The sequence below is a fragment of the Natrix helvetica genome, assembly GCF_964273705.1.
Source record: "Natrix helvetica genome assembly, chromosome: 3".
NCBI lineage: Eukaryota > Metazoa > Chordata > Lepidosauria > Squamata > Natricidae > Natrix > Natrix helvetica.
This window is the reverse complement of record NC_138549.1, coordinates 1-10731: the sequence shown is the minus strand read 5'-3', so window position 1 is coordinate 10731 and position 10731 is coordinate 1. Positions and strand designations below refer to the sequence as shown.

Genomic DNA, 10731 nt, shown 5'->3' with positions numbered 1-10731 from the left:
AACAACCTGGATGTGATCCATTGTGCTGTAGCCACTGCTGAACCCTGCCTGCTCCTTTGGCTGTGCATCATTTAATGTTCTCAATATTATTTTATTATTATCTTGGTTAAAACCTTGCAGATGACTGAAAGAAGGCATGTTGTTCTTTAAATCATCTTGGGCCCCTTTCTTGCATATAAGAATCACTTCAAAATTTTTCCATGCATTGGGTATTTTTTCTTCTCTGAGGCATCTTGAGTTTTACTAGTATCTTGTGTAAACTATGACCACCAGCTTTCAGCATTTCAAATGTAACACAATCATTTCCCAAAGCTTTGCCATTTTTCATTGACTTTATGGCACTTGATAGCTCCTCCACTAGGATATCTGGCATTTCCTCTCTTGTGGGTGTTGTTACTTCTGAGTGATCTTGATCTTTGTATAAGCTCTGAATAGAATTTTCCAATTATTACTAACATTCCCTGTCTTGTTCTACACACAGAGCTATCTTCATATTTAATGTAAAAACCTTATTTCTTATATTTATAAGTCATTATAAGCAGAAGAACTTTGAAATTGATATCCCCTAAATTCTGCTGAAGATGTTACCTAATCCGGCAACGAAACATCCAAAAACCAACCCACAAGCTTGGAAAATGAATGTCCGCCCTTATAAGAGGTACAATATTAAGATAGTTTACAATTGCCATTGCTGAAGAGAATTTCAATGACAAAAATGAATGTTCTATGTAGAATGTTTTTGTTTTGTGTGAACCTTTGTGTTGTTGTGGCTGCCAATATTATTAAATAATGTACTACAAGGGCTCCTTTATGTCAGTGGAACATAAAGATTGTTAATTGTTTTAAACAGCTAACAACACATTCATTTTAACCTAAAAGTCAGATTCAACGGCTTACTGAAACATTCTAACAACCTAATTGTATTAATTTATTTTTGTTTACTATATCCAGATTAGTCACATGAATTATTTAAAATCAAGTACAGTCTGATCCAGATTCTAGCAGGCAGAATTTGACTCAGAAATTAATGAACCGAAGCATTATGAAAACATAACTGAGGGGTCTAGTCACAATTTGAAGGCTGTTGCAATGGTTTCATAAGGTGGTTGCTGTACTACAAAACAAAGCTGCACCCTGCTACATGCCCTCCAGTTTAATAAGATTAAAGGCTTAGAACTAGATTTAAAGATTACTGTCAGCTAAAATGGATATTCAATCTCTCTGATTTAATATTCACTTCTGAGACCAAGTAGGAAGAAACTACATTTCTCACAGTCTGTAAATCGCTTGGAATTCATTTGCACTTTTCTAACAGCATGAAAATAATACGAAGAAATTTATTGTTCGGAATGGCACTTATATTTAGTAGCATCCATATTGAGAGTGTCTCACACTCCACCCTGGTGCTGAACATGGCCAAGATTCTGTTGGACAATTATTGTTTTCCAGAAAATCTGGTGGGAATGCAGGAAGCCATTGAACAAGCCATCAAGGGTGGGGAGACTTTGAATATCTCAGATCCTAAAATCTTGGCAACAGCTCTGACAGCTGGACTTCAAGGAACTTTGAACGATCCACGGCTGGTAGTATCGTACGAAGCTTTGGCTCCTGCAGTCCCTGAGCAAGAAGCGGATGCTTCTCTACCAACAGAAGCACTTTTAGAGGTTATCCAGCACACAGTCAAATCTGAAGTGCTGGATGACAATGTAGGCTACTTAAGAATAGACTACATCATCGAGGAGAACATGGTGCAGCAAATTGGTGCTTTCCTGGTAGAAAAGATGTGGAAGCCCTTGATGGAGACATCAGCTCTGGTCTTAGACCTGCGTTACACCACTGGAGGGAAGATCTCGGGGCTTCCATTCATCATCTCCTACTTGTACAATGAGGACAAACTACTGCACGTGGACACTGTCTACAACCGGCCTTCTAATAGCACTGTGGAAATATGGACCTTTCCAAAAGTGCTGGGCATGAGATACGGTAAGAACAAGGAAGTCGTTTTGCTGACTAGTAAACACACCTCTGGGGTGGCCGAAGATGTGGCTTATATCCTGCAGCAAATGCACAGGGTCATCATAGTGGGCGAAAGGACAGCAGGCGGCTCCTTGGACCTCCAGAAATTGCAAATTGGGGCTTCCCAGTTCTACATGACTGTTCCCGTGTCATGTTCTATCAGCCCCTTAAGTGGCGGTGGCCAGAGCTGGGAACTGAGTGGGGTGATGCCAAGTGTGGCCGTTCCAGCGGAGCAAGCCCTGGGTGATGCCCTGGCCATTCTGTCCTTTCGCAGAGCGATTCCTGACAGCATCAGTCACTTGATGCATATCTTGCAGAACAATTACTCCATCATTGAACAGGTGCCGGCGTTACTTCAACAACTCTCTGCTTTCGATTATTCAGCCATCCTGTCAGTAACAGATCTGGCTTTCAAACTAAATACTGAATTGCAAAGCGTCTCCAAAGACCCACGATTATTCTTGTGGACTACCACAACCGGTGAGGCTATTGTTATGGCAACTGAAGAGCCAACGGACATGAACACAGAGCTGCTGGATGGTGAACAACTCAAACAAATCCTGGCTGCTGTGTTTCAAGTGTCAGTGCTATCTGAAAATGTGGGTTACCTGCGTTTTGATCAGTTTCCCGATGCTGGAGTGCTGATCAAGCTGGAGCCCTATATCATCAATCAAGTCTGGGAACCGTTGCAGGCAACAGATTATTTGATCATTGACCTGCGCTACAACCAGGGTGGACCATTTTCAGACGCTGTACCAGTCCTATTGTCTTACTTCCAAGATCCCTCTGCCACTCCTGTGCATTTCTTTGCCACCTATAACAGACTCACCAACCAGACCCATGTTTACAACAGTAGAATTGAACTGCTAGGCAAGCCCTATGGGACCCAGCGTGGCATCTATTTACTCACCAGCTACCTCACAGCTACAACGGCAGAGGAGTTTGCCTACCTGATGCAATCCCTCGGCCGGGCTACCCTGATTGGTGAAATCACTGCCGGCAGCCTGGCCCACTCACGCCAATTCTGCATACTCAGGGTAAAAAAAGAGGAAGGCTGTGGCCTCTTTATCAATGTGCCATTCATCACCTTAATTGACCGCCATGGTGAATATTGGCTGGATGGTGAAGTGGTGCCTGATGCCATCGTGCTGGCCAATGAGGCTTTGGAGAAAGCCCAAGAAGTGCTGGTATTCCACAGAGATATGGGAGCGCTGATTGAGGAACTGGGGCTGTTGCTTGAAGCACATTACGCCATACCAGAGGTGGCCACACGGGCAAGAGGCATACTAAACTCCAAGCTGGCTCAAGGAGGCTATCACACAGCAGTGGATTTTGAAATGCTTGCCTCACAGTTGACCACTGACCTTCAAGAAGCTTCTGGGGATCACCAGTTGCATACATCTTACAACCATGTTGAATCTTTCTTACAGGAACAACTTCCTAACAAGACTCTGACCCCTGAGGAGATCCGCTACATAATTGAGGATTTGTTCAAGGTAGACATTTTGCCTGGCAATGTAGGATATCTGCGCTTTGACCTGATGGCTGAAGCAGAGACGGTGAAGGCCATTGGACCCCAACTGTTGCACATTTGGGACAAGCTTGTGACCACAGAGGCTATGATTGTTGACATGCGCTACAACACGGGCAGTTATTCCACCGCAGTGCCCATCTTTTGTTCCTATTTCTTTGACAGTGAGCCCCAGCAGCATCTTTACACGCTCTTTGACCGCAGCACCACTCAAAGCATGGAGGTGTGGACTTTACCACATATCTCTGGCAAACGATATGGGTCGGTGAAGGATATCTATATCTTAATTAGCCACGTGAGTGGATCAGCAGCAGAAGCCTTCGCTCGCTCTCTAAAGGATCTCAATCGGGCCACGGTCATTGGGGAGCCCACGTTGGGGGGCTCACTGTCTGCAAATGTTTATCATTTAGGCAGCAGCCCCTTATATGCTTCCATCCCCAGCAAGGTGGTGCTGAGTCCCGTCACGGGCAAAGTGTGGAGCCTGTCTGGCGTACAGCCGCATGTCACCAATCAGGCTTCAGAAGCCATGACTTCCGCCCTGAACATCATTGCTTTGCGCTCCAACCTCCCCAGCATTTTGCAGACGGTGGCCAAACTGGTGGCTGACAACTATGCTTTTGCTGATGTTGGGGCTCTGGTGGCAGACAAACTTTCTGAAGATGTCAAAAGAGACACGTACCAGAAGATCAATTGTGAAATGAAGCTTGCTGAAAAAATTGCAGCTGACCTAAAAGCTCTTTCTGGAGATAAACACTTGAAAATAACCCATGTTCCCGAGCACCTGCGCAACCATATTCCAGGGATCGTGCCCATGCAGGTAAGTGGCTGTTGGCTTGTTTCATTAGCTACTGACATAAAACCTGTGTGAATGGAGAGTTCATGTTTACAATGATGGAATAAATCCCTTTGGATTTGCCTCAAGAACTGGATTTGTTCAAGTAGCACTCATCTAAGTTTACACTCTAACAGCTCAGTTAATACTATTTAGTTTACTGTGTTTTGTTACATTATCTTATTATTAATTTCCTTAGGTAGTTTTGGTTTTTGTCTTTATGTCTTTAATTTTTTTAGCAAAATGAAAACTAGGACAGACATTTAGAAGCTAAGTTAATTAGTAAGTATCATAGTGATTTTCAGATTTTACTATCATAATTGTATTTATAATTATGAACAGTAGCTTCATGAATTTTAGTCTCACTTTTACTCTAATTATAGTATTAGCAATGATGCAGCCTTTCCTAATTTTTCTCACACTTACAATCTTGAATGTAATATTTTAGATACTGATAATGGGTAACCGTACTCTAGTTTTGTCCTAGGACTCTCATTGTGTTATTATTATTTTATCTCACATTTTAAATCTTATTTTTCAACTTGAAACTTTACTTATGTTATGCTGATGCTTAACTGTCCTATAAATTGAAATTACATGCACAGAGCTTAACAGGTTGGTATAGTACTACATTCTGATTTTGTTTTTAATCAAGCAGTATCCTTATTATAAATAAGATTATTTTAAAAATTATAAAATAATATTAACACACTTGTCCCAGAAAGCCCAGTATGACTAGTTCCTGAAAATCATTTCATTAAAATACAAATTAGAAAGGCCATTGAAGAGATCAACTTTAGTTCTAGTGATTTTCATTGACTTATTTATTTATTCTTGCCATAGTGCTATGATGTAGACTAAGTAAAGGTTTCAGTCCTGATCACCCCAACTCTCTAGCAGCAAGATGTGTTATTTTAATGCAAGGTGGATTCTCATAATTTTTGAGTTATTCTTGAAAATTAATTACTTATTTTTAAAAAATATTTCAGATTCTTTCCTCCGAAATGTTAGAAGACCGCATTAAGTTTTCGTTCCAAACCAAAGTGTTTGAGAATAATGTTGGTTATCTCAGATTTGATACATTTGGGGAGAGTGAGCTTTGGCCTCAATTCTCTGAGATGATGGTGGAACAGATCTGGAAGAAGGTTGTCCACACTAACGCACTAATCATCGACATGAGGTAAATAATCTGCCCTAAGCAGAATAAGCAATAAAGATAAAACTTCCAAAATATAGGCTTTGCTATAAAGGTATTTGTCAAATTTAATTCCTGGGCCTGACATAATTGCGGTGTGTCTTGAGAGGCCATCATTGACCATATTATGAGCTATGGGTTCCTTGCAGGAGGAAATGCATTTATCTACCCTTAAAGACAAATGCAAGGATGGAGGTTGGGTACTGGAATAGAGGGCATAATAACAATTCACCCAAAGTTTGACCTCCTGGGATTTATCCCAAAATATGTGTGATCGAGGTACAGAAGCTCCAGTCTACTAAATTTGAAATAAATCAGTGGGAAGATGCAGCAATGTTTTCCTCAATGCAATTGCAGACCTTCACAAAACATACACCTAGCACCATCAGGATATCTGATGTTATACTACAGGTTTCTAGAAAGCCTCCTCCTCCTCCTCCTTCTTCTTCCTGATATGATATGATATTATTATGTGTGTATGTGTTCCAACATAACTCTGGAGCTCTGGAACTCTGCAAACAAACTTGGTACACAGATGACACCCTCTGGAAACAAATACTGTGGTGGGGGGAGAGACACCTCTGGTGTGTGTGCCTGTGTGCTCCAGCATATTCTGGAACACCAGGCACATTAAGCAGAGCAAGTGTGGCGTCCTACAATGGCAATTGTTTGTGATGTCATGGGAGAGAGAAGGGAGAGCCTGGGCCGTTAAGCAGAGCGAGTGCGGCATCCTAGAGTGGCAATTGTTTAATTGTAGATGTCAGTTCCTTTGCAGCTTCTTCTGGAATGACAGCCATGACGTTCTCCTCGAGTGGACCGATGGAAAAGCGCCTGATGGATTTGGGGCAAAGTGCCAGGATTGTAGACAGGGCAGGAAAGAGGAGCAGATGGGGGGGGGAGGAGAGGGCAGGGATGATGGGCAGGGGAGTAAGGGGAAGAAAGGCCCTTCTCAATGGCTCTCTGTCAGACAAACGCTCCGATGTCTATAAATACCCGGGCAATGGTAGATGATCAGCTAGTATCAATGTAAAACACAGGATGAAAGGGAGGAGCCACGTCTCCTTCTAGGCCCTTTTTCTGGACACATTAAAAGCTCTACAGTCTTAGCACGTCTTCAGCTGAAATCTGACAGTTCATTTCTCCCAAAGGAATATTGGAATAATAAAACTAATTACTTTTTATTCTAGGTAGACCACAAAGTCTTGCTTTGGCCTGCAGGATTTCAAATATTTCTAGGTTAATTGTGACTTGACTTTTTTACATATAAAGCAGACAATTAAAAAAAAAAAAAAAACCAGATAAGACATAAGAACAGGTATGGGGAAGCGTGAGACAAACAGCTAATTTCTTTTTTAACTGCAGTTGGGTTATGAGATCCAGGCTAGAAAATGTAATATGACTGTTATATGGAATCAAAGAGTTATAATTTTCTGTCTGTGGGTTTTTTTTATGGCTGTCACTTAAGGCAGTCAAGACATTTTTGTTCTGAGCATTTCAAGATTTAATTGTGGATCATTTTCAAACTTCTTTGAGGGGTTCAGAGACGAGAAGTTGTGGTAATGTGGGGAGGGGGGCTAATGTCAGGTTTTCTTGTCAGTGCCTACTTTTCAAAACGTCTTCCATACCTCACCAGGTACAACACTGGAGGGCCCATCTCCTCTGTAGCAACTCTGTGCTCTTACTTCTTTGATGAAGGACATCCAGTTCTACTGGACAAAGTCTACTACAGACCAAATAATACTACCAGTGACCTTTGGACTCCTTCCCAACTTTTAGGTAACAACGTCTGAAGTTGTGAATGTATCTCTTCACTTACCACACATTGTGTCTAAAGATAGCACATTAATCTATCAAATATTAACCTATGGCAAACATGGGTGATGGACTGGAATAACCCCAGAGCAAAATAGACACAGAGAGCCAAAGGCAGATTAGTCATTCCTAAGCACCAGGCCCCTAGAAGCAGGGCTCATCATGTGGGACAGGACCTATGGTGCAGACTATGGAGAGAGGCCTCATAGACAGTCCAGCACACAGGGGCAGGGTTCAGATGCATTGCAGCCAAGTGAATCATGGGGTCGTTAAGCGAATTTAACTTCACCCATTGACTTTGCTAGTCAGAAGACAAGCGGAAAGGTACCAAGTGGCAATCACACCACCCCAAATATTACTGCCATCATAAATGCATGCCGGTTGCTTAGTGCTCAAATGTTGATTGCACAAGCATGGGGATGCTGTGATGATCGTATGGGAGAAAGACGATTGTCACTTTTTTCAATTACATTGTAACTTCTAGCACTCACTAAATGAATGGTGGTAAGTTGAAGACTACCTGTGTGGTATATATTAACTAGCTAGGGAATTGTGAGAGTTGAAGTCCGCATGTCATATACTTGCTAAGGTTGAGGAACACTGCTCTGTACAGTGTATGCATAGCATTAATTACATTATTTATTCTCGTTCTATGAATTCATAGAGGGACATTAATTTTAGTATGAGTTCTAAATTTACCGTCCAGTGAGATTGTGGGTGACTTTCCGCATCTTCTCCTGTCTCTTCAAGGTCAAAGGTATGGCTCTGGAAAGAGCGTGGTCATTCTCACCAGCTCTGCAACTGCTGGGACTGCTGAACAATTTGTGTCTATCATGAAGAGGCTGGGCAGAGCCTTGATCATCGGACAAAGGACCAGCGGGGGTTGCCTCCCCCCTCAGACATTTCAAGTGGACGGGACTGGCCTCTATGTCACCATCCCAACTTCTAGATCCACCATTTCTTCTGAGGACTCTTGGGAGGGTGTCGGAGTGGATCCTCACCTGGTGGTTCCCACTGAGAAATCCCTCATCCAAGCCAAAGAGGTGCTTGTCTCCCACCTCCATAGTTTGAGTTAGATTAGCGGTTTGCCTGAAGGCAAAAGAGCATCCTGTTCCTTTCCCTTCCCCTGAGACTAAAATTTTGGCCTTGCACATTCATGCCAGACATCATTCCAAGTCCTCTATAATACCTGTAGTTAAAATATAGAAGGAGAAAGAGGAAAGCAAGAAGTATTAACCCATCCTCCTAACTTCAGACTGTGTTTCAGAATATAACTTGAAATCCCCAAATCCCTAGAATATATATTTTTTAAGTTTTAAAGAGAAGATACAAACTAACAAAAACTAATATAGAAGAAAAGAAGAAAAAAGAAAGAAAAGACAAATTGCAGGAAAAAAAGAAAGAGGAACAGAAAGAGGCAGTTTCTGATTCTCTTTGCAGCAAATACAAATACAGTTACACAGTTATCTCTAGTAAAAAGAAAAGCTAACTTTTTTCTATTATCCATTTTTTTCTAATCATCAAAACTACAAATGGTAAGTGCATTTTTCTGTATCATGCAAAACCTCGATCAGGGGTGTCCAATAAGCCATAAACGCAGATGTGATCTTTTCTCTGATCAAGGAAGTCAATTTAGCCATCTCTGAAAGTCCAATCATCTTCACCAAGTATTCCTTCCATAATGGGTAGTATTGAAACTGTCCATTTTTGAGCATATAATAATCTGGCTGTCATTCTGTGTATTTTTTTCTAGCTGTGTATCCATTAATTCCAAAATAAAAGCCTCTGGGTTCAACTATACTGTGTGTTTGTGTCCATTTTCCCATCGATCCATTTGTATGTTGTAACCAGCATCTTTAGCCCATTTTATTATAGATTTGTTCTTCTGTCTCAAATTTCAACAAAAGTTTATACATTCTAGCAACATGTTTATAATTTGTATATAACTGTCAGCACAACCTCTGCTTTCTAGCCTGATGCTTAACCACTAACCAATTTGGCTAGTGCAATATATATTTATATATAGTACAATATACTATATAGAGAGCAATAAAAATGATGCAATATACCCATTTTTGTTATAAATAGAATTGTTGATGTCACTTCAAGAGGCTTTGGACTACATGGAGTAATTCTTAGCTTGTCATGCCTCAGAACAAATGTCAATTACATTTTGGAAATATAAATATAAAGAAAAAATGCAAATAAAAGCACTTTGCATTAGCATTTGGCCATTGAATACCTTTTACCAATAGTTGTACAACTTTGTTTCTGACTTCTGATAGAACAAATTTCTTTACGATCGTGATAGTAGGAAAATGTATGGACCAAAAGCATTATGTCCATGTTTATATTAAGCATATTGATACCCAAACTGGTTCTTAAATATAACTTGAGGAGGTAAAATTGCTCCCTGAAATTGGTACTTGGAGGCAAGCTATCACCAATTCAGAGGTAAATTGAACTTTTATGCTACCAGCGCTATCCATAATCCACAATATGATGTGGCTGAAAAACTAGATACCTGTTGGGAGTAGTTTAATTTGGACTCCTGCACTGGATTTAATGCCCTAAATAGATGCCTCCTGCTTCTTTTATTCTAATCACTGTGCCTTCATTCGAAAGCTTGCAGACAACTTGTGGGTGTGAACTGGGAAGCTGGCACTTCCATCCTCACCTATTCAGTCCTTGTTGAGATACACCTGCCTATCACTGCCTGCTGCAGCACTGTGGTGCACGACTGAAGAAGGGTGTTTTATCACATCAGAAAAATTACATGGATTTGCTTTGATGGTCACCAGGAATCAAGCTTAACTCAAAATACAGTTTATCCTTTACTTCAATCCTAGGCTAGGGAAGAATTTCATTCCACAATGGCTCTGACATGGAAAAAGTTGCTGCTTCAAATTACTAAAGAAAAAAAATTGTTATCAACATTTTAATAGTTATGGGCAGCGATGGCGGACTTTTGGCTCGCATGCCATAAGTGGGGGGATGCGCAGGGGTTTTTTGCGCAGGCGTGCCGCACCCATAATGCAATGCGCGACCCCCCCAGCATACATGCGCGCATGACAGGCACAACCCCCCATAGGGTCAGTTTTTTTGTGACTTCCAGTTTGTCCGTTGGGTCGTTTTTTGTCCTCCAGAGCCTTCAGGGAAGCCTCCGGAAGCCCCCTGAAGGCTTAAACCGGCCCTAGAGCATACCGGAAGTCTGTTTCCGAACTTCCAGTTTGCCTGTAGGGCTGGTTTTTTGTGCTCCAAAGACTTCAGGGAAGCTCCTGAAGCCTCCGGAGGCCCTCGGGGTGGGTGGGGTGGGGGAAGCTGTTTTCGCCCTCCCCAGGCTCC

General features: G+C 41.6%; 1 protein-coding gene across 1 annotated transcript; it reads left to right on the top strand.

The window, feature by feature from the left end:
• Positions 1–1349: 1349 nt before the first annotated feature.
• RBP3 (retinol binding protein 3) lies at positions 1350–8462 on the top strand (the record flags this gene model as incomplete). The annotated part of the gene is made up of 4 exons (XM_081948155.1): positions 1350–4364; positions 5369–5559; positions 7208–7350; positions 8137–8462. 4 exons carry the CDS (start codon positions 1350–1352, stop codon positions 8460–8462), a joined length of 3675 nt encoding a protein of 1224 aa, XP_081804281.1.
• Positions 8463–10731: the final 2269 nt, after the last annotated feature.